Source organism: Cavia porcellus, unplaced genomic scaffold, assembly GCF_034190915.1.
Source record: "Cavia porcellus strain 051 isolate PalLab524CR breed Dunkin Hartley unplaced genomic scaffold, mCavPor4.1 scaffold_13, whole genome shotgun sequence".
NCBI lineage: Eukaryota > Metazoa > Chordata > Mammalia > Rodentia > Caviidae > Cavia > Cavia porcellus.
The window spans coordinates 33,276,648-33,301,941 of NW_026947496.1; the positions used below are offsets into that span (position 1 = coordinate 33,276,648).

Consider the following 25,294-nt stretch of genomic DNA (forward strand, 5'->3'; position numbering starts at 1 on the left):
AGCAGGACTCATGCTGTTGGCCTCGGAAGCCTCCGGGCTTGCAACATGAGCATGCCTGCTTCGTTTTACCTCCAGATCTTTGGGCAGTGCTCTCTCTGCTGAATGCCCTCACTTGCTTTCCGCCTGGCTAACTGCAACCAAACCTCATATTTCAGCTGTAGCATCTCTTCCCTGAGGAAGCCTCCCTGGTCCCCTCCCTGGGTCCTTACTGCTCTGCAGTCCTACGGCACCTGAGCCACTCTCACCCTGGGCTCTGCCATAAAGGATAGAATTGGTTTGTTCTTAAATCTCTTGAAGGCAAGGACAGAGTATTTTCATCACTATGACCCAGCTTCCACCAGAGACTGAAGGCATACTCAGCCTCCAATGAGTATCTGCTGGATAGTGAGCAGGGAGCCAAATAATTTTTATTTTGTGGACAAAACCAACTTAATTCCCCAGTGACAAGAATCCAATTTGGAGGGCTAAATAGTAGAACTAAAATTTCCTTTTTTTTTTTCCCTAGCATGAGACCTTCATAAATATTTACTCAAGATCTAAATCTGAGGCTGTGTGACAAGCTTTCTTTTTTCCAACTCTATGCTCATAGATAGTAGAATTTTAAACAATGCAAATTTTATTTAAAATTAAGAGGTTAAAAAGATTGACTCTAGTCAACACTTTTGGTTAAGCGACTAACAGTGAAGCACCACAGACTGGTAATGGTGAACCTTTCAGAGCTTTTGATGACACAAACAACCCGCTGTGGCATATGTGCCACACGTTTTCCACCACTGCCATGGGTGAAATTAGTTTTTTATATGTCACTTACATTATAGTGCCACTTACAGGAATTTAAATGTGAAATAGTGACCTGAGTTATCCTTGCAATATTTACTCACTTTTAAGGAGAGATTCTAACAGGGATGGCTTCAGACATTAAGTCAATGGATTGACTGTATCTTCAAGAACCCAATTTCTCATTGTCCTGCAGTTCTGCCAAGATGGAATCAAGAACACCACACCCTCCCCGACTATCTCAGCATTTCTAGGGAACTTCCCTGGAGATTCAGCACTCAGGAGATGGAAGGAGTCCAGCCCTGCTGAAGTCCACTTCTGGAGGGGCACGGGTTTCTCACAGAAAGACCCCTAGTGAGAACCAGGAGTGGCCAGCTGAGCTCACAAACCCCATGGGGACAGTGCATACAAATACATCTGAGGTCTAAGCCCTCAGAGTGGAGCCCCAAGGTGTGAATGGGGAGGAGGGGATGCCAGTGAATGCCCTCAGAGCAGGGACAAATGGCAGAGTTTCTGGTGGTCAGTAGGAAGCAGACCCAGCACCAGCCCAGCAGTCACCATTCAGCAGCCTGTGACCCCATGGAAAGCTGCCCTGCAAGCGACACTCTGCCCTTCCCACACACCTCACCTCCTCAATGAGCTCAGGACCACTGCCCACTGCACCCACAGGCCTCTGGAAGCAGGCAGGTGAGCCTGCACACGCAAGATGGAAGTGTCCTGAAAGCTTGGATCTGTGGATGAACTGAACACTTACTTGTTCCCATGGAAACTCCACTGACCCAAGAGGGCTGAGCCACCATTCACAGGCACTTTTAAACACCCCCTACACCCCGAGCAAGAAGTCAGTTAGGCAAAGGAAAATTAATTTTTTGTTTCTTTGCACGTTTGAGAGATAGATAGATAGATAGATAGATAGATCAACCTACTATATTATCAAACATTTTTTAAAAAAATTTGGCTAAGCATCCTAAAAACAACCATAAAGCTGCATAATTTTTCAAAAGCCAGTGTTCCCTAGAAGGAATTGGCATCTTGTCAGGAGAAAAGTTAAGCATGAGATTTTTAGAAACTTCACACTAAAGTGACCATGGCATATCTGCAGCCCTTTTTCCTCCACCTGAAGCAGAGGAAGCCCACCTTTCTTTTGAGTCTAATCTGAATGTCTCTTCTTCTAAGGAGCCTTCCCTTTCCCCCTCATCCCCATTGCCTGAGGTCAGCTCTCAGCTCATCTGGCCCATTCTGGTCTGGGTCTGACCTCCCATGGCGTCTGTGGCTATGAATTACAGCTCTGCCTCCCGAGTCTCATTACCCGTGACTGGATGAGTGATAAACATCCATAAGGCATCTCCCAGTAAAGCAACAGGAGGCCTCTTCCTTGGTCAAAATCTTTGGGGGAGAGGGTGGGTATCAAAATAACCCAGTTTGTTCCTGTGGGAACAACGCATCCTAGCAACCAAAGATCAATGTGAATGAATTTCCAATGCTTTTAGAAAAGCAAGTGAGACAGAGGTAAGGCTGGTAATGTCATTGGAAGGTTACCTGCTAAAGTTTCTTTTCACGTTCATTTAGTGAACCACCATGCAGTGATAGATCCACCATACAGCAAAGCAAAATTCAGGGTGAGTTCCAGTCAGTCAACCTGGAAATAGTATTTAAGATCCCCTACTTCTAACGCACCACAAATAGTGATTCCAGAAGGTACATACCCGTGGCGTTTCTGAGTGGGTCCTTCGAGCCACCATGAGCAACAGCTGCTGTTGCAGGGCACTGACTGCAGGGTCCCCGGAGGATGGGTCTGGACTCTCACAAGTGGTAGTGCTGGAGGAGCTGAGGTGCACCTCTCTGAGGATGGACAAAGAGAAATTTGGTTACTTTCAGGTGCCAGAAGCACCTGCACAAAATGTGCATGCACACACACGTGCACACGTGCACACGCACACATACACACACACACACAGGCACCAGGAATGTGCCACACCTCTCCTAAAACAGTAGAGAGGGATATACACCTGGAGGAATGCTTCTCAGAACTACAATATGCTATACTTCACACATCTGGTTTCCATCATCTGTCCTCTGGTTAGTCTCGTACCAGTCTGGTTCAGGGTGATAGCAGAGGTAAGCATTATGGTAACTAGGCTTTGTGGAGAGTAGTAATGGAAGTGGTAACTAATGGTGGAGGCTCTGAAGAGCCACCACTGAGAGGGAACCGAAATGCAGGCAGGAGTCAAGGTTGGGCCACGATCGTGCACTTTCATAGGGAAGGGCTGGGCCCCAGATTGACCTTGGTGACACTGTACCCTGCTGGACTCCCCATCTTTACATCCACCTGAGTTGATAAAGGGAACAAACAATGAAAATACATATGCCATCTCCCCACTTTCCCATTGATAGGGAAATCTCCTGAGATTCTTCACCTTCTGCAGATTTAAAAGCAGCAGCCTGCTGTACCCTTTTCTCCTGCCTGGCCCTCCCTGTGTTCCTGGCTCACTGGGGCCAAAGCCACAGAGGGACATTTGAGAGATGGAGTCAGCACGCCACACTCACCACAGAGCATATGTATCCACAGATCCCCGTCCAGCAAATGAGACAGCGAGAATGCCACCAGAACTTGGTTTACACCTTTCCATTCTGCAACAGCAGTTTGGACAAGCCTCTGAGCAAGGCAGAGGCAGGTAGCCTGCAGCATGGGTGCTGACTGCCCCCGTGTGGCGGCCGTGCTGCGCCACAGTCTGTGTAGCTGAGCCTCCACCCTCAAGGACTGAAATTGTTCTAGAAGCAACCTTTCTTCCCTCCCTTCTTACTTCCCTCTGTATAAACCATCTGACCTGGACCTAGCTGGCAGTATAATCTCCTCCCAGTGGGGCCACAAAGTGAAAATAAGGATGAGATGGCAAGGAACACAGGGAGAAGCAAGAGGAAACAAGAGAGGAATTTGGGAGGGCAGAAGCCACTTAGACCAGACACGGAGCACCCTCTGTTCCCACCTCTACATGGTCAAAGGCTCCAAGACCCCAGCTAGGTCTTTTTCAGTTTGAAGTAGCAAACATACATCTCTCTACTGCCCAAATTAACAGTGACACAACTATATGCATGAGCTCAGATATTTGTAATTAGAGCTGAGACCACACTTGGACACATAATTAGGCATTTCTGACACTGAAAGGTCACATGATTCTGCTCTGCGTTCTACACATCCCAGGAACTCACTGCACAGCTGGGCTCCTGCTCAGGCCTTCCAAACAAAGACTCATAGTTTCTTCCGAATAAAGTAAAATAGTTCAAATGGAAAGGGTAAGTTCTTGCAACTTCCTGCCTTCTTCCATTCTTTGGGAACCAGATACACTTAAACACTCCGGCCCATGTACTTCTAGGTAGTCTCAATAAGCGGAGGTGCTTCTACTGAGGTAAGGGTCAGGGAAGCCGAAGGCATCAACAAAAGGGTAAGGATTAGGTAATCTTCAGATTAAGCGCAGGGCCTCAATTTACCTTTGGAGGATGATGTACAATGGGTCTAGAGATTTAGAACAGATTCCAAAAAGAAACCTAGCTTGTAAGCCAAATAATATCTCTTTCACTGTGTAACTCTGATTCTAAAGCAAGTAAGATCACAAATCAGTGAATTCACACAAATGCATAAAAATGATCAATAAAAGTCCTGTAAATAAATTTGACTCTTCCATCCTGTTTTATGTGTTCTTCACTATCAAAGTGAGTGTGAATACTATATCTTTCCATCAGATCGTGCCAGGAACAGATGATATGTGTGCTATACACATTTCCATTCAACTGTTTATCACGTTGGAAAAGCTGGATTACTGAATATACAGTGCATTCAAAAAAGAAAGCTCTGTTACATATTACTCTGAATAATTTTTAGACAAAATGTAGAAATATTTGCTGAACAAAGAATAGAACAGAAACTATTAAGCATTCATTGCAAAACCTGCAGAAGAATAATAAAAGTCTACTGCATGACGAACCCTTTATGGTACACTTCCAGGCAGCTCCACCTTTGACTTGCGAGGTGGAGGCCTGCTTTCACTTCAGTTTCCTAGGTAGATCAGCTCATTTCAGTCTCTGAGGTACTGAATTAGTCCTATATTCTGGGTAATAAAACACTGTGGTGAATTTATCTCCTGGCAGTCTTTCCTGGTTGCAACGCTAACTGCTGCAATTCAAGCCACAGCCCACTCTTTCTGTCTCTAGGGAAAGCAGAGCTGTGTTAGATAAAGTTACCAAGGTACCTGCTTTAAGGACAGCTATTACATGGCCAGAAAGCGCTGCTTCGTGTCTCTGGCAGCTGGTGAGAGGGGCACTGGTTCCCACGATGACAGTGGGTCTGAGGAGGGAAATGAGCTTCCTCTCCTGGTTTCCTTCAGGAATCCCCAAAGAGATATAGAAGTTACATTACTAACAATTCCCTATTCATACTTGGAAGTCAGAGACATAAAATTGTCACACGGCAACAAGGTTTAACAATGACTAGGGGGAACAGCTTTCTTGCCAATAATAAGATTCAGTGGTTTAATGGCCTAGTTGGAGGCAATCCCAGCCACTGAGGTCACATTGTGGGGGAAAAGTTGCTTTTCTAGTACCTTCCATGGTCGAATGGTTAGAAACAGCCCCAACCAAGCATCCTTTCACATTCAAAATCACATTTTATGTATACAACAGTGCGAGGACTCAAAATGTAATGGCATTATGAGCCAGAATCATAATATTAAAATTCCTGCTCTAAAATCACCACAGTTGCCAAGATATTGGGCCACAACAGGTGGACAAGGAGAACAGAAAGTACTTTCCCACCTTCCAGATCTTATAAAGCAACCCATAAAAGAACTATGGGGAAGATTTCCTTCTGGCCAAAATCCAGGATCCTTTGTTGAGTAAAATCACAGCGAACTCTGGCCACTGTCCTCTACTTCTGTCCAGACAGTAGCAACAGGTGGCACTGATCACAGGCAGTCATTACCACAGCTAATCTTTAAACCACCAGGCACATGAACTAGGAAGATTTCCCCTCTATTGATGCATTAAGAAACAGATGGTTAAAGTGCTCAAGGCAGTTTCACAATGTCAAACAAAAGGTAAGTGCTGCACTGTGATCGCAGATCTGTTTGAGACAATATGCTTGTTTGCAACGAGTGAAGCTGGACTTCTCTAATTCATCCTCAGCTTTCATGTGGACAGAGAGAAGTCCTTCAGTAACACAATGCAGGACCAGAAGGCTCGGATTCCCAAGTACAAGGATTAAAGTGACCCATCCTAAAAGTTTCTGTCTATCTAGTTTCCCTCTGCACCCTCCAAACACTGAAAGGTGAGGATGGCACTTGCTGAGGTCCCGCACTCATCAGTGTCCCTTTCTGCTGAGAGGCCAGATCACTTGCTGCTGAGAGAACGAGGCGAGACATCCCCAGCCAGGTTCTGTGGCCCCGACAGCACATTCCCCCATCCTGGTTTTTTGTGCTATCCTCTAATGTTTAGCCAGCCTTAGCATGACCTGCAACTCCAACTGGGTACCTGTGTAACTCCTAATGACTCCATTGATTTAAGTAAATATTTATTGAACACTTGTATGGAGAGAGATAAAGAAGAGGTATAAGGACACCTTGGCCATAGTCACTTTTCAGCAGATTAGGACAGCCTAGAAGAAAACCATACACAAATTAAGACATGGCAAGGAGAATATGATCAGACTCTTCTAGAAGCAACCTGGAGAGATGGGTTTATTTTCACAGTGTCGGCCTAAAAGAGATGAATTGTAATTGGAGCTTGAAAAACGAGACTATCAAAAAGAAGAAATGGGTGGAGGCTGCAGTGGGCCCCACCCAAGGCCATATCAATATCAGTATCACATGTGTCGGCAAGAAGGGCAGGGTCTCCCACAGGAGGCATGGGGCGGGGTATGGGAGGACCCCCACAGTAGGAGTTGACAATAGGCAGACCACAGGCCGTAGCCAGTTACACACGTGGGATCTGTGGTCTGCAGTATTTCAGAAAGTTTAAAATCGGCCTGGTGGTGCACACCTGTATTCCCAGTACTTTGAAAGGCTGAAGCAGGAGGACTGTAAGTTGGAATCCTGCCCAGGCATCATAAAGACGTCTCACCTCAAAATAAAACATAAAAGGGCTCAGGGTATAGCTCAGTGTGAAAGCTGTAGTATTTAAAGAAAAACTTTTAAAATCAATATTCAATTTTTAAAAAAAAACTTATAAATATGAATTCCAAGTTCCTGATGGGGGGAAAAAAAAACTGGTCATCCCAGGCTTATGCTGGGGTCAATACAGTAAAGATAAGCAAAGCAGCCATTCACGGGCAGGATAAATGATCTCTCATCACTTCAGTATCCTTTCCCACTGGCCCTGTTAGCCTGATTCACATGACCTCATGACAGAGGTCAGCAGGAGAGGCATGGAGGAGTTTCATGTGTCCACCAGCCACTTATGTGAAGTATTAAGGTCACTGGTTCCATGACATTAAGCATCTGTCTTTACCAGCCTTAGTTCCCGCTCCAGTAAAATGAAGCCAATATCCCCAACCTCACTGGTTACTCTAAGATCTAGTGTAGTGCTTAGCACAGAAGTGCTTAATAAATGGCACTGCTGCTGCTAGAACTGTCACCAGAAACACCCCCTGGGTGGGCGCCATGAGCTGCCAAGATGTTCTGCACAGAAGTCTCAAGGGACACCCAAGTGGAATCCTACTATTAACTCTAACCTGTCTGTGTGAAAAAACCTGACCTGCTGGTGTGTGGCTCATCAGGCTCTGAAGTCATTCCATACGTCCAGCATCAAAGACAAAGAAAAGGTGACGACACTCTGAACACACACACATGCAAATTCACATACATATACATATATATATATATATATATATATATATGTATACAGATATACAGTGTTATACACATACACACATATGCATACACATATAACATATACACATAAATACACATTTCCTTGCACACACTAGCATGTTAATTCAGGCATTAAAAATACTTAACTCTGAGCAGGTTATTTTTTTTTTCCTATTTTCCAGCAAATTTTCTTTCATGCAACCAGTTCAAAGATAGCCAAGTCACCATCACATCATGAGCTCCCTGAGGCCAAGGCTTATGAATAATCCATGGCCCTCGGCCTGCCCTGACTGGTGTCTGGAGTAGGGGAAGCACCTGAGGCCACAGGCTTCCCACCAGGTACATGGTTCACAGCTCTGCACAGTCTGAGCCCCTGCTCCTCCGCATGAACTGCACAGATGGCAGCACCTTCACTGCTCCTCTAAGACCAAGAGCAGCCTCAGCACTGTAATTCTGTTAAGGGAAGTGACTGGGTTTGTGCTTCTGCATCACACAGAAGCCCTGTGCATCTGCCATGTCCCAGTGAGCGTCACAGTGCCAGGGCATCACAAAAGGTCCCACTGTTCCCAATTGTAAGTACTATCTTATTGAAAGACCAGACAGTGTGGAGAGCATTACATTCCTAAATAACATTCCACACATAGAACAGAAAACACAGGTGTAGTTTATCTTATCTTAGAAGCACAGAAAGGGAAGTCATGCGTGGCAATGGGCCTTTTCTTCCCAGAACCGGCAAGACCAAGTCTCTCAACACCTGGACCGGTGAACATGGCCTAAAATCTAGAACTCAGTACTGTGGGCTGGTGGACTATAGCCTTATTAATGGGACATTCACACACCAGGAATGCTACTACAAACATGACAAAAAGTCCTTCTGTAAGAGGAAAACTGCTTTTACAGACTTGAATATTTTCCCCCTGAAAAAGCTCAGTCATTAATTTAGTTGCCAGTTTTACCAGAATCACAGCCTTCAGGGATCACCTGCTAATGTGTGCTGCCTGGCACCCATCCTCCCCACCCTAGGTCCCGGGTGGAGGAACCCTCACCCATCGTCCAAGGGAACCCCAACTCAGCCCTGAGTCCATTTGTAGGTCCAAGTTACTGACCAGGTCAGAACCAATCAGACAATGAGACCACTGGGGTTCATAGGAAAGAAGTTTATTTCCTGCTGGACTGAATGAGAGGTTACAGGGTGATGAGAATCATCTGGTGATGAACAGGGTGAGGCATTTGAGAGTGCTGTTTAAACGGGAACAAGTGAGCCACAGAGAGCAAAACCACACCCTGGGGCCTCCATAGGAATGTCTTGAGCCACACACTACTGAAGATTGATCTCTTCAATCTTCAATCTTGAGATTGATGTCTCAGTAACATAATCTGACAAGTCTCACAGCATTACACCTGCTGTAGGTAAGATCCACTCACACACAACAGAAAGGGGCCCAACTGTCCTGTGTACCTCAAAAGATGGAGCCAGGAGAGGCCCTGATGCCTGATAGGAAACTCACAGAAACACAATAGCCCTCCTCTGACACCTGGAAGGTCTCACCCTTCCCTGCCAGAGCCCTTCTGCCCAGACCAAATGCACTGTGCAACCCACGACCAGTGGCCCTGGGAAGAAGGGCAGAGGAAATGAAATAATTCAGTGCTAAGAGAGAAATTAAGGAGAGAAAGCAGTTAACAGGTGGCACTCAAGAAGGTACATGGGGCTAAGGAAATGGGGCTAATGAAAACCCTCCAGCCCTTTACTCTGTCTCTCTGTCTCCATCTCTCTGTCTGTCTCCATCACTCTGTCTGTCTGTCTCACTGTATGTCTGCCTCTCTCTCTCTCTCTCTCTCTCTCTCATTCCTGTCTACACACTCTTTTGTTGTTTTTAAAGCTCCAAATATTGGCTTTTTCCTAACCAGCATTACTCAGCTGCTCAGCAGTGTCACTCAGGAGACAGTGTTACAGCGCTTCCCCAGAGAAAAAGTTAAGTATATTCATCCAGAATAGAAAAAAAAAAAAAAAAAAAAAAACCCTGAAAGTCTTCTAACTTTCCTTTGGGAAATAATATGAAGCCTCTATCTGTTTGAAATTTACCTGAGGAACACCTCAACCTTGATCTGGGAAGTGCTCAAAGCTGTGTTCTCGTGCAGTGAAGTATTCAGTCTGAGAAAGCGAACATCTTAGACAACTAAACTCATCAGCGCACTACAGCAGAACATGCTGGAGGCTGGCACCGCGATGCAGACAGCAAACTGCCATCTCCTCTTGGGTCTCCACCTGTGCAGGGCTTTGCGTGCTTTCTGGCTGAGGGGTCTGGTTGGTGTATGGGCATCCAAGAGACACAGAGGAAGAGTGGAGGGCAAGTTGGAGATGAATGGGCCCTGTTCCCCAGCGGAACTTTGGGTACCCCACCCTGCTTTAGAGCAGAGCCAGGAGGGACTGGGTGTCCAGCAGAGCTGTGCCCAGGAGACCCAGAAGAACAGCAGACACAGATAGTGGTGTTAATGTGAGAGTGCTCTGAAGGCTGCCACCTGACAAGGACAAGGGTGGCCTTCATCCAGGCTCACAGCAGACTCCTGAAATCTCCATATACCTCTGGGAAGATGTGAATTTGGAAGGAACATGAGGCCACAGGATCTGGAACTCACATTCCTGAAACTCCTTTATATGCTCAGGTAGAAAGGGCAAGTCAGTCTTATACGGACTTCCATAAACCTCAAATGTGTACAGGATTCTAAGGAGTTACATATGAAACCTGAGCTCCACACTCCGAGCCAACAACTGAGGCACTTCCACAGGCCCTAGCCTCACAGCATCCCTCGGACCCTGGAATGAACAATGAATTCAGTTCAGCACCAGTTGGCCCAGTGCACTGTGAAGCTTATATGTACGTTCTGGGTGTGCACCTAATTTAATACCAACCCAACTTACATAATGAAGACTATTTGCTGCATTCTGAGGCAAAATGGAAAGGACATCTAGATCATCTATCTACAAAACAGCTTGCCTGCCTTAGTATGAATAAGAACTGACAACATTCCCAAGCACTGCTGGGGACGATTCAGCAATGTGCCATGGAGCTGCATGAGCATCTCTCTTGCAGAGAGCATTACTGTGCGTTCCTTGGGCTGCTCCCTATTTACACTGCACCTTATTCTCGTTTTTGGAAGAGGCAACAATGAAAATGACTCCATTAGTTATAATGTCAGATTTTCTTGCCCCCCCAAATCAGATTAACCGACAAACAGATTGATGTGTTCTTTCTACACCAGGCCCCCCACAATTTTCTTTCAGAGTAAGCTGTGCAACCCCACTCAGTGCTATAGTTCCTACCCTGAAAGCAAAGCTCCACTCACCTGCCTTGGGAGGCACAGTCCTCACTTAAGGGTGGATACTGGAAGGAGCTTTCTTTCTGATTTCCAGACTTCAAGTAACAGGACTTAATTTCCCCTGCAAAATCACAAAATTTCTGCTGAGTATTTTACACAGTTGTTTGTATATAATCTCTTTATCTTACACTATTTTAAAGTTAAAGAGAGCTCTCAGTTTGGGGTGTTTAAGTAATAATTATTGATATGCAAGGTCCATTGCTTAGATTTCTCCATAGAACATGTATCATGAGAAGGTGAACAATGTACAAAAGGAACTTCAGTAAGAAAAAAATTTTTGACATCCCTCCCTGGCAATATACTTTGAAAAGTTGTGACTCTATTGCTTAGTACTTAATTGCTTTTAATCAACTTATTTATATCATCTCTTAATTCACTTTTCATAAATTCCCTTCACGTGTCAGCATGATTGGTGCTAAGTTATAACTTGAGTGATTTCCCGCACTACACACACATGGGTATTATGCAGAGAGGTTTATTAAGTATGCAGTTTTGATTGGTGGAGCGCCTGAGACCATAGTAGGAGCGAGTGGGGCAGCTCCAGTATGCAGATGAGCAAATGCTATAGCAGCTGACTAGGTGTCAGTGTGTTAATGTGGAAAAGCAAGGGGCGGAATTCATTTGCAGAGTTGATTAGCTCTACTAGAAGGGTTTGGGGCACATCAGCTCCCATCTTAATGTAAATGGTCTCTCACCAGAGTTCTAGCAGCTCCCTTTTCCAACAGCTCAGGAAGTATTATTAACCCATCTGCTGTGAGCACCTGGAAGGTGGCGAGGCGAGTGAAGACAAACCTGTCCTTCTATGGGCTTTCACAGAAGTGCCATTGTTGTCCTCTGTCAAAGACTGTTATGCTTTTGCATGTCTGCAGATACACAGACACTGAAGACTACAAACCCCGGAGCTCCATGTAAGGTAACCATATAATTATTATCCAAACCAAGATGACATTGGAACAAAATAACAAGCATGATTTGATTTATAAAGAGACTTTCGCAAAGACTCATTCCAGAAAAACTAAGATCTATATCCTTTGTTTCTGGGACTCTGAACCTGCCACTTCATGATGCTCAATGCACAATATTTTAAATCACGAGTGTCCAAACTTTTGACCACACTAAGAGGACTGTTTGGAGCCACTTATAAAACATACAATATGGTCAGTGCATACAAGTAACGAAGCTTCCTTTTCTTCATTTAGCTTATCAAAATATTTAAAAAATAACACAAGCCCAAATTTAACAAATGAGAAAACTTGCACATCTGTTTACTAAAAATAAACACTCACCTTCACAGGCACACACACAGAGGTAGGCTGAAACAACATTACCAGTAATCCCTGCATTGTATCCTGCAAAGCGTGTAAGTGCATGTTACAGCTAACATGTATGGGTGTAGATGAGATCGTGTAGGGTGAATGCAGAGTAAGCATTAGCTCTGCTGAGCTGGGGATTTAGCTCAGTGGCATAAGCACCTGCCTTGCAAGCAGGCGGTCGTGAGTTCGATCCCCAGTAACGATAAAAAAAAAAAAAAAAAAAAAATAGAAAAAAAGAATTAGCTCTGCAGTGGGCCCTCCTCTACACAGTGACCTGTGGTCACCAACAAAGTCCACAGTCGAGCACTCACAGCGGAGCCATGAAAAGTATCACTAAAAATCACACAATAATGTAAAAATGTATGCTTTTGAGGGGCCACCTGTGGCCTGTGGGCTCTGAGTGAGATATACCTATTTTAAAGCCTTTTTATAAAATGGTGCTGATATCTTGGAACCTAAATGCCCATCTACTGAGGAGGGGATAGAAAAGATGTGGTATTGTTATATAGTAGTACTACTCAACCACAAATAATGATAAACTAGAGACTTTTATAGGTAAATGGATACAACTTGAGACCATACTCATAAGTGAAATAAATCAGACATATATGTGTAAACATCATATTATTTCATTAGTGTGAGAAGCTGAAAGAAACAACATATGTATATATATATATATATATATATGTACATAAAAATAGTTAAAGATAGTTATACTACTGATTTCTCTGAGTTCATTGAAGAGAAATATTTGTGCTAGTGTTGTTTGGACAATTGAATGCAGATGGCTTATGCTATGGGTGAATGATTTGGGGGTGACAATGCACAATGTATGTATCATTGTTGCCCCCTGATTGATGTGTTTTGAAATTTTGGTTTTTTTTTTCTTTTTTTTTTTCTCTTTGAAATAAAATGGAATTGAAAATAAATAAATAAATAAAATGGTGCCATTAAAATCTATCCAGGTCAATGTTCTACCTATATCCAAAAAATATTTACTGAGTACTGCTGAAGTTTACAGTTGTAAGGAGGAACATTTCATTAATTAAAGTACCACAAATGATTAATTAATTATATGCTACAATACAAAATAAGAAGAGAACAGTGTCAAGGGGGCAAAAAACAGATGTACCTCATTAAGTCAAAAACCCTTACCCTAGAACTAAGCTGTGAAAGGTAAATATCACATAGCAGGCCTTAGGAACTCAGTACCTGCAAAGGCCCTGAGGCACAAAGAAGCACCATCATCCCAATATCAATCAAAATCACAGGATTTTGCCTGTTCCAACAGCTACCATGCTTCTTTTAGAAAGAAGACCTAACTAGAAAATAAGCCCTAGCATAATTTTTCGGGATGCTCATGATATAAGCACTACCTTAAAAATAAGTCCCAATTAAGATTGTCAACCATATGGACACATTTAGTACATCCATTGCAACACAAGATACATGCACTGAATATAAAACAATAACATTAATACATAATTAAATATAAATATTATTGGCATTAATACTTAAAATAAATGATATAAATAATAATTAAGGATTTGTGAATACCCAAGCAGGTACCTCTGGATGAGATGTAAAGGTCTGTGTGAACAAATGAACTGAAGACAGTACCGAACACTCAGAGTACAGACATAATGCATGAATAATGTGTGCACCCGACAAAAGACAGACTTGGTTGTATCTAACCTGACTCTTCATAATTCAATATATTATGTACTGTAATGGACATGCTCATTCCACTTGTGTGAAATAAGGAAACATTTTCTGAGCTTTTGGAGACTGTGATTTTCCATCACTTATGTGTGGACCATCGTTCTTAACTATCATCATTTTTGTTGTCACTCCTGTCCCCTAAGTCTTTCATTAACACTTGACTTCATGCAAACTTCATGAAGTCTAGCTTGCAAGAGGTCACAGTTTGGGCAAAGAATTCATGGGATAAAATCACCAACAGCTGTACTGCCAATGCACTACAAGCAGGCTACCTAGACAAAAAGTCTTACTTAAGGAGAGCTCCACTGCAGGACATGAGAGATGGGGGCCAATGGTTCTACAGAAATGGAGTTACAAAAAGTTCAGGTCAGAATTCAGGGTTTGGAGAGTTACAATGATGTTCCAGGAGATAACATGGCTGTATTTTAATAAATGTAGATTTTGCACATGAATAAATGTAGATTTTTGCACATGAATAAATGCTGATTGTTGTACATGACAAATAAGACATCTCCTGAAAATAAACCCAATTGCATCCTTTGGAGAAAAGTTAATATAAAACCTAACCTTATCTTCCTGGAAATAAGGTCGTGCTCAGGCTACCAGTCTCATGCAGCACCCTGGAAGCTCTACCTTCCCCATTTTGCTTATTAGCAAAGCACTCTCCAACTCACCGTGTTCATCCATGAAAACATGCATTGCATCCACAGACATCTCCTCCTGCACAGAGGTTTCTGGCCCACTGATGACTTGCAGGACGGAACTGTCTTGTTGAGAAGTTACCCTGTAGATTATCTGTCTTTGTCTATTGCCCTGGAAACTTAACACATACAAAAGCTTCAAAATCAACCAAGAATTCTTCCTCATCCTCAATAAAGTATTAAAAGCAGCAGCCAGTGAATGAGGCTGCTCCACGATTTGCAGCAATGCAAACTCGGTAGCTAAGTTACCCTTACAGCGCTGTGGTCCTGGCAGGAGGGGAGAACATGGGGCTGGTGCCAGGGTGGTCTTGACTTTGCAACTCTGGTTTTTCTGGTTTAGACTGCTGTCCACTGGGCTTCTCCTTCTCCAGGATTTCCTCCTTTTTCCCTTGTGAGTAATGATCTGAAAAACATTGCTCCATGTGTTAATATAGGATAAAATAAGAAGTGAATGTGATAACTCCTGAAAACAAGCTAGCAAAACTGAAAAATACAAAGAAAAATCTAAACAGCTCCTCTGAATGTGAAAGCTTTTATGTTTTTAATGTTTCTAAGTAAGTTTTCAGTTTGCTAAGTATCAAAGTACCTAAATATACTTGAAGAATAGAAACGTGCATATGTTTGAGACAAGTTATTTAGACATCTAGAAATATCGTCTAGCTTACATGCAGATTTAGGGAACTCCTTGACTAACTCTGTGTTGCAGACAGACCTGACTGGAAACTCCCCATTCATAGTACACAATCCTAAAAGTTTTGTGATTTACGAACAGCCAACTTCAGGTGAAAACAATTACCTAACAAGTCTGGCTGTTTGCAGCAAGATTCCACTTATCATTGTAAAAACTTACTCCTCTTTCTTACTCATTTTCCAAGTCTAAACATACAAGCTGCAGGTAGAGTTGAATACAGTAGATGTCCCTTACCTGAAACTAATTTGAACTACATGTTCAGCCTGCAGCAGCCATAGCAAGACCCAGCATCCACTTCTGCCCTGAGACTATTTAAGGTGAAGGTGAAATCCATGATCAATGGGTACAGATTGGCGTATTTGCTTTTTAAAATCCTCTTTTACACATGGGCCAGAATAAGGTTTTAGCTGTCACCATTAAAAATGGAATATGCCCCTGCAGGTCAAAACTTGCTTGTCTGTGGACACCCCGACAATTAAAATTAAGAGTAAAATAATCATGGTCTTCCCATGACCAAAGCTACTAATTGTCAGCTCTGAAGCTCTCAGCTATGAAGTGACAGGCCCTTCAGAGCCACACCATCAAACCTGCTAAGGCTCCATACAGAAAAATCCAGAGATGCATCTGTATGTATAAATCACACCACCACAGACCCTCAATCCCGAGCATGGTAGTTAGTAGAGGAGACTGCTGGCTTCTGTGTGAGTCCTGAACTTGAAACTGCACATCCAAAAAACCACTAACAGGATGTCTTTGGCACAAAAGTGTTTGCATTTCATCTGACAGCTTGTCAGAAATGCAGCTGTCAGAGTTGTCAAACCTTCCTTTTGCAAGGAAGTGCTATCACAACAAATGCCTGGGGCCAACAATTGGCCACTTAAAATCCCAGGCAGGCCCGTGAAGCCTGGGCCCCTGCACACCTCAGGACTAAGATCCATCTGTTTAGCTCTGTCATATGTTAATTTCCCCTTCCTTAAATGCATGCATTATGCAGGTCAGCACAGGGACTATTTCTTCCTCTTTTCCCTTAGAAATCATAGAAATATGTTTGTTTATAAAAACAGCACACTTTCATTGTATATAATTTAAAACTAGTGAAAATGTTTCAAAATTAAATCACTTGTAACTCTGCCATTACACTGGAGTCAGTTCTATGTTGCAATAGTCTTTTTTCCTAGATACTTACGCTTTTATTTTAGCACAAAAATGAAATAACAATAAAGATGTTATCTTATAACTATATTTTATCTTAAGATATTAATAGTTCATATCATTAGTCTTTTTTAGTAAAACATTGAGCTTATTTCACATGCATATTTTTGTATCCCCATCGTCTTCGTGTCTGACCCACTACTACTATGTCCTATTGTAACTGTCCAAACACATCTAAAACCAAGCAAAGAGTGGAGTTCCATTTTTAAAAACTAAACAGGCATTGTGGACAACACATTCCTGACAATGGAACCTGGACAACATTTATCAAATATAGTGGGAAAGTTCTCATTTTCCACTGTAAAAAGGATAGCCAGATATCAACTATTACAGAAATAAAATAAGTCAAAAAAATTTTTTTAACAAACTATTTAAACTGTTTTAAAGACTTTCTTAACTCCAGCAGATCTTGAATAGCCTCCTAGTCAATCATCTGGAAGCAATTCTCACATAATTGATGAACTCAGCTTTCACTTTAGGAAGAGAACCACCTTCTTCTACCCTGGCTTGCATTTTTGCTTTGATGTCTTTACAGAATTAGGTCCTTTGTTTCAGGAGTCTATTTTCTGAGGATTCTTGGCCTTTGATGTTGATGGTTTTGAGTCTTTTTCATTCTGGTTTGATTCTTGTGCATTTTGGCTGGAGTACCACACATTGATTCCTTCACCGGAGTCTTTTATTTCCTCATCACCAAAATCATCATCATTGTCATCATCATCATCGTCATTGGCAACTAGTTTGATTTTTTTCTGTGGAACCTTGCCACCACTTCCAGGGGCAGACTTAAAAGTTTTATATCCTCTTCCTCCTCCTCCTCTGACTCTGCATCTTCCTCCACAGCTAGTTAGTGTTGTCCACTAATACGCACAGGCCTTGAACCACACTTCAACCTTAAAACGATAGATGGTGTAATTTCAAAGCTCAAAAAGGAAACCATTGGTTGCAGAGACAGTTTCAAAGTTGCTGGTGTGATTTTAATTGAACAGCCTTTATAACTCATAGCCTCTGCTTTGACAATGTGCAATTAATCCTTTGCACCAGCCCCTAAACTCGCCATTCTCAATGACAACTGGTGCTCATTTTCATCATTATCTACCTTAAAGTGATATTCTTCGTAGTTCGGAGGCCTCAGGGAGCTTATATCCATATCCACCGAATCTTCCCATGGGGTGGTGACCCACACTTAGGTGGGAGAGAATGCAAACTGCTCCAGAGAACAGACAAGCAGGACGGAATCAGCCAGGCTACTATTCTTCTCTATCATCCTTAAATAGTAGTTATATATAGCATCGATGCAGAGTGATACATTTAACTGGACCTTTATCGTTATAAATTTAAATTGTTTCCATTTTTATATCAGAGACAATTCTTCATCTTAATATATGTTTGCAGTTACTTTCTCAGAAATTTCTGTAAGTTAAGAAATGGAACTTTGACCAGCAATCTGCAGCAACCAGCTAAGGAAATCAGCCCATTCAGCACACTGGACAGATAGGCTTGTCTGAAGTGAGAACACTACTGCTAGCAAAAAACCCTAGTAGCCAAACTGTACCTTGGCAATACTTAACACCAGATAGCCAGGATCTGGTTAGAAACTGTAGCAGTGCCTGTAATTTTGGTCCCTGCTGAAATTTTGGATCAACCACAGAAAGCCAAATGTGCAGCCCTAATTGATCTCATGGGACACCAGCATCTGTTCGGCTGCCCAACTCCGCCAGGTCAGCAGCCTCATCCGCAGCACACATGGGACTCCCTTCCCACTCTGTCTGGCTCCACGTTCCTCCCCAAACCAAATGCTGGCCTTTTACTCCCTGCTGTAACAACCTTTGAATACAGTCTTTGCTTGCTCATACTGTAAAATAAAGTGAAACCAAACAAACAAACAAACATGGTTTTAAAGGCTTTTGATAAGAATGTGGCTTCGCCTCATCTTAAATTCCACGATATTCTTGAGGCCTGAAGACAATCTTAGAGCCTGCTGTGGGGATGACTCAGGCTGAGAATAATAGCATAACAAGGAGAAGTACACAGTCAGGAACCCTTTCCAGTCCGTCCAGGATCAAGCCTTGTTCTGCCATCAAGCAGCACAATAACAAAATCATTCCCTCGGCTGCAGGGCCAGCGATAGTGTCATTGCTGTTTACATATGCACTCTAGAACTGAGATTTTAGACTACAATAATGAACTTATCTTTAAGGACAGCAGAACAAGAAGTTGTTGCTAATCTCACAAATCTCAGGCACTGCTAAGGAATGACTGATTTGTCACCTTTAGCAGTGATGGTCTCAAAAAGCAAAAAGATTTATCTAGTCTTATTTCTTCCCACAATAAAAACCACTGTCCCTTCCTAAGGAGGCTCCAAAGCCACAGCCCCTTCCTCCTCTGTACCTTTAGCCACTCTCCAACCACCACATCCTTTCCTTCTCATAGATCACCCTCCTACAACCCCACACCTCCCTCCACACCACTGGGATCTCCACCGTAATACCACTCAGACTGAACGTGGCTAGCTAGGAAATTTAAAAAGAACAGAAACTCAAAGAGGCAGACAAATCAAATAAAACTTACATGTGGTCTGAAGGGGGAAAAAATTGAAGTTGGTTGAGCAGTAAGATTTTTCACGTATTTTCCTAATTAAGTCCTTCTAAGAAATCTATTCCATATTATCACTCAAGCTTCGCTGATGAATCTGTAATTCAGATGGGTTTAGTAAATTGTAAAAGTTCACCCAGCTGGTATTGCAGAACCAAACTCTGGTCCTGGGCTGTCTGGTTCCAAAGCTAGTACTCTGGCTACATATCATACTTCTTAAGTCATCACTAAAGTTCTCTGGATTATTTCTGTTCAATACAGCACCCAGTAGCCACATAGGGTTATTTAAATGAATTAAATTTTAACAAAACTAAATGTATAGTTTCTTACCTATACAGTTCCTTTCCACTGTAAGTGTCAGATGGCTGAGTGTGACTTAATGGCTCCCACAAAGGACTGCAGATGGAATATTTCCATCACTGCAGAAAGTGCTGCGGGCCTGTGAAGTATGGATCTTCACACTGAACAAATCATGAACATCTACCTTGCATAGTATCAGGAAGATTTTCATCTCAAGAAAAAACCATCCATCTCATAAACCCACAATTTCTAGCCAAAGCCTTAGCCTACAATCCAGCTCAACACAGACTTCTGCAGAAATGAAGTCCTCAAAAATCACAGAAATGAAGACATTTTAAAACCCAGAGACGGTATTTATAAAAACTCTGATCTTGTAATAACATTTTTGGATGAGGAAACTGTAGCTCTCTGTAACCTGAAAGTAAACTCTCCTGGCCTTCACAGGGAAAATAGAGTTTAACTGTGAAAAGCTGAGGTTGCTCTGTACCAGCTCCGTACCAGCCTCAATCCTGGTTCTTTCTGCACTGATCAGAGTAACCTGGGAGAGGGGTGAAAATCCTGAGCCTCTCTCCAGATGAGCAGTGACCACAATATGTGTAACACAGGGTTCTATGCAGAGTGAGTGATTTAACTGTGAAAGGAGGCACAGTTTATCATTTTAAACTGAGGATGTTTTACAGAGAAATTCAATGCTGTTAATAATATTATTAACAAAACAAGTGTAAGTGGGAACTCTTCCAGATAAACCATGATGTAGAGTCATTCTAGTTAATATATACAAAGTACTTAAAACAATACCTAGCATAAATTAAGAGCTGTAGAAGTGATGACTATTATGTTTACAACTTGGACAGTTAGAGAATTTTGCACTTTGTAATGGAGCACAGCAAGAAGAGCAAATTTGTTGAACAGAACACCTTTCTTAGCATATATCTCCACATCTCATATGTTTTCCTCTCACTATAGTGAAACATAATTTTTTCCCCTGGAAATAAATATTCTTGCTTTCTAAGGAAGCCAAAAATTCATTATAATGGTTTAGTTTTTCTGGTATAGTTAGCTAGTAAAGGTATAAAATCTCTAATCTGAAAATCCAAAATGCTCCAAAACTGAAAAATTGCATGGCAACATGCCACCTAAAAAGGAAAACTCCACACTTGGTCTCATGTAATAGATCATAGTTAAAATGCATGTACACTAAAAATATTGCTGAATATTTCCTACTACAGATGAGTTGTATATGGAACATAAATGAATCTACATATGAACACGAATTTCACCTTTAGACTCTGCTCCCATCCCCAACATATCTCATTGTATATATGCAAATATTCCAAAATCTAAAAAATTCAAAATCTGAAACACTTGTAGATAGGATCATTTCCAGCATTTAGACTACAAATGCTCTTCCTGTACTTGTGTTGCTTACCACCAAGCTCAGTAGCGGCACACTCAGCACATACAGACACAAAGCCAAGCTGCAAAGGATTGATCAGATCAGATCACAGGGGCGAAGGACAATCAGGGGCTTAACCCTGCTTGCCACCCAAAGAAGAGGAAAAAACTGTACCTTCTCGAAGTCCTTTGGCTTCTCCAGCTCCATGCTGATCTGCTGGGTCTTTTGGCTGAGTGGAGGCCACTACCTTGGAAGTGTTGATTGATTCCAACAGGGAAACAAACTCCAGGAAGTTAGACTCATTTGGTATCTGCCCCTCCTTGGCCTCCAGGTCAGATTTGGATGTTGGTATGGTTTTCTCTTTGTCACTGACCACTTCTGTAGAACTTCTGCTCAAGAAGACATCAGTCCCACTGTCCACACTGAGTACGCGGGCATGCCTCTTCTCATGGCTGCCCCTACAGGAGACTGGGTCAAGGCTAGCCTGGCCGTCTGTCTCACCCTCAGCCTCGGAGGCCACCGCGGATGTGGGAGTCTGTGCTGGTTCCCAGGCATGCCTCTGGCCAGAACTGCAGGCCTGTGTAGCTCTTCCCAGCTCCCCAGAGGAACACTGATCAGAATCCCCCACATTCAGTTGGTCTGAAGTCCTCCGATTTCTTTGGCCTTCGGGCACAGTGACACTTCCTCCTCCATCCTCAGACAGTTCAAGAGTGATCACAGGAATTCGGATATGCTCAGCATTCGTAGGATGCTTCCTTGGGGAAGCTGGCTCTATGTGAGCCCCTGGACTAACTTGCTCAGTGCCTGTCACCTTCAAGTGAAGGGAGCTCCCCACCTCTGTGGTGGAGTTTGAGGTACTGCTCATGGTGATGACAATTTTAATGGGTTCATGCAGACTCAGTGGGTCCCCAGGCTGAGAGGTATCAATGAGAGTCACAGCCACTTCACTGTCTGAAGAGTTCACACCCTGGCTAAAAGGTAGAGCCATGTGGCTAGAAGTGCCCACCAGCCTCTGTGTTGGTTTGGCCATGACAGTGTGGCACTGGGGGCAGCTGTTGCTTAGGCTGTCCTGTGGTGACTTGCTTTGCAACTGCTTGCTTATGGAGTCCTGGTGACAGGTGAGTGGCTCTGGAATCAAGACTGAATTCTCACTGCCCCAGGGCTGGAAGGAAACATCTGTTTCTAGTAGATCGTATTGGGATAGAGACAGGCGTTGTAACTTCTTCAAATCTCCCTTGTCCACTAAGCCACCCTCAGACCTATGGCGAGGTGGGTGCTGCCCCTGGCCTTCTTGTCCTCTCCCTTTCCCGCTGATGAGAGCTTCTGGGACAGCTGGCTTGGTGGGTTCTGCTGACCTGCGCATGGGTTCCGGCAGGCACACCTGAGAGGCAGGTAAGCTGTCTGTCCTGATGCCAGGTGAGGTAGATGACACTGGTGCTCCAGGGTGGTCCTCAGACAGAACGACGCCTGAGGCAAACCACAAAGAGAAACCTCGTCACCACCTGAAGTGTTCAAACAGGGTCCCAGAGCAAGAACCAAAATGAAAAACAAGTAACAAAAACTAAAACAAATCTCTGGAACAAATACATTTGGATGCTTATTTGTAAGAATGTCACTTTACTGTGAAGCTGTTACTAAAATGTCTATATTTTTATTGTTGTTTTTCAGCACTGATGCTGGGGATTAAACCCAGGGCCTCCTCATTGAGATTATATTCCAAGCCTTTTTTATTTATGTATCTTTAGAATTCTGAAACAGAAATTATCTGCTGGAAAATAAAATGTGTAAAACTCTTGAAGATACAGACGTAGGTAAGGGTTTTTTGAACAGAATCCCAATGGCACAAGAATTAGTACCAAAAATCAACAATGGCATCATATTAAATTAAAAGCCTTCTGTACAAGCAAACAACCAAAAGAGTGAAGAGACAATCTACAGAATGGGAAAATTTTTTGCCAGCTACTCCTCAGACAGAGGACTAATAACTAGGATATATAAAGAACTCAAAAATATTAGACCCTCTCCCCAAATAAAACACCCACTCAAAACCTGGGCAACTGAAATGAATAGACACTGAAGTATAAATGGTCAATAAATATACAAAAATATTCAACATGTCTGGCCATTAGAGAGATGCAAACAATACTGAGATTCAAATCTGACCCCAGAAAGAATAGCTATCATCAAGAGATTAGATAATAACAAATGCTGGTGAGGCTTCAAGGAAAAAGGAACACTTCTAAATTGTGGGTTGGAATGTAAACTGGCACAACCCCTATAGAAATCAGTATGGAAGTTCTGCAAAAATCTAAAACTAGAGATTGTGTTTGACCCAGCTATACCCTTTGAGGTATCATCTCAAAAGAGTTAAAAATATCATACTACAGGGACACATACATACCCTTACGTACAACACCACAATTCATAATAGATAAATTTGAGAAGCAGCCTATAGATGTCCATCAATAGACAAATGAATAAAGAAAATGTATTTATATACAAGACAGTACTACTCTCATAAAGAAAGATAAACGAGTCATCTGTAAGAAAAAGGATGTATCTTAAACCATAATAGGAAGCATAATAAATCAGAAACACAAAATTAAATACTGCATAGTTTCTCATATATAAGAAGCCCAAAACATATATAAAAGATAGGTAATAGACAATAGGAAGATAGATTTTTTTAAAATAAGGAGATCAAAAGATGGAAGGGAAAAAAGAGGAGATGTGTTATGTACATATACCAACTCACAAGGATTGCAATCGTTATGTAATGCAAATATGTACTAATAAAAACTGAAAAAAAATATAAAAATTTGAGACCAAGTGTAAAAAAATTAAGTTGATCTGGCTGGTTTCAAACTTACAATCCTCCTGCCTAACCCCCCCCCCAGAGTCCTGTGATTACAGGTGTGTGCCAGAACATGAGATATTTAAATATAAAATGTCTATATTTAAATAATAACTCAGTCTTTTAGCTTTCCTTATGCTGTTGTCTCAAGAGGCAAAGTCATGTGATTTAACATACTGGGTCTTGTAGTCAGAAATTCCTGATTCTGCTATGTACTAACCTGCTGGCCTGAGCAAGCTAGACTTTCTAAATCAAGAGAAGTAACACTCGACTTTTTTTTTCTTTGAAGACTGTTTTAGCTATGTCATTGTATTAGATTTCCATATGATCTGCTAATTTCTACAGAAAGACAACTGGGACTCTGTTAGGACTGTGATGAGTTTGTAGATAAATTCGGGGGATACTTTTACCCAAACAATGTTAGTTCATCCAATCCATGATTGCAGAATGCTTTTCCTCCTTAATTTCTTTTTGGTATCAGAATTCAAACTCAGGACCTTGCGCTTGCCCAGCAGGTCCCGTGCCACTGAGCTGTATCTTCAGTCCCCCTTAATTTCTTTTAACAATGTTTTATTGTTTTTAGCTTACAAGTCTTGCCCTTTTGTCTAATTTGCTCCCAAGTAGTTTACTCTTTAGATCCTGTAACTGAAACTGGGTTCTTAATTCATTTCATTGTTCACTGCTAGTGCAGAAACAGAATTGATTTTTGTACATTGATTTCATATTCTCAAATGAGCTCATTTATTTGTTTAACAGCTTTTTAATGTTTTCCTTAGGATTTGCCATGATGTTATCTGTGAATAGAGGTACTTTTTCTGCATTTACTTATTTTTCTTCATTAATTGCTCTGGTTAGGTTCTTGTACAATGTTGAATAAGAACAGTGGATCTCATTGCCTTGTTTCTGGTCTTACGGAGAAAGCATTCGAGTAATGTTAACTTTGAGTGTTACATAAGTGGTTTTTATCAGGTTTGGGAAATTCTCCTATAATCCCAATTTGTTTAGTGTTTTTAGCATGAAAATCTGTGGGATTTTATACAAGAAACTCTTGAAAATAACGAAAGCCATTGTGTGCCTTTAACAATAGAAAGACTAAGGCTGAATAAGGAAAAACAAAACAAAACACATTGCTTGGGTACAGTGTTACTAAAAGCAAACAAACAAAAACCACAGGTAGTTAGTAGTTCGCAATACTTTAAGTGACACCTGTGCATTTTAGTAGTCGTGCCTTAGAATGAAATGTGTATGCGAAATCTCATTTAATTCCTAGGATAAGTGAAAAAAAAAGGAGGAAATAATTGGAATTGTAAGGGTAAGTGGCTAGAACAGATATTCACAGGACATAGGAGGGGGTTCTAATAATGCAGGATAACTTATCTGGAAGAAGATGTGGTTTAACATGAGGGAAAATATACGCTTCCCTGTGTGTGTAAAGATGGACATAATGCACACGACACTGATAAAAAGCACGTGTGTGGCTAGAATAGTGCAATGCTAA

The 25,294-nt window shown here is 42.1% G+C and overlaps 1 protein-coding gene and 1 pseudogene across 5 annotated transcripts in view; both read right to left on the reverse strand.

The window, feature by feature from the left end:
• Positions 1-25,294, reverse strand: part of Pcnx2 (pecanex 2) — a 205,278-nt gene that overhangs the window by 166,392 nt on the left and 13,592 nt on the right. For all 5 annotated transcript variants that reach the window (XM_063260053.1, XM_063260055.1, XM_063260054.1 and 2 more), the window contains exons 5-9: positions 21,117-22,409; positions 15,007-15,154; positions 14,725-14,870; positions 10,983-11,076; positions 2,484-2,619 (exon numbers count right to left, since the gene is read on the reverse strand). In XM_063260053.1, the coding sequence (XP_063116123.1) occupies positions 2,484-2,619; positions 10,983-11,076; positions 14,725-14,870; positions 15,007-15,154; positions 21,117-22,409 (1,817 nt within the window). The remainder of the gene's footprint in view (positions 1-2,483; positions 2,620-10,982; positions 11,077-14,724; positions 14,871-15,006; positions 15,155-21,116; positions 22,410-25,294) is intronic.
• Positions 16,747-18,046, reverse strand: LOC106028429 (nucleophosmin-like; annotated as a pseudogene).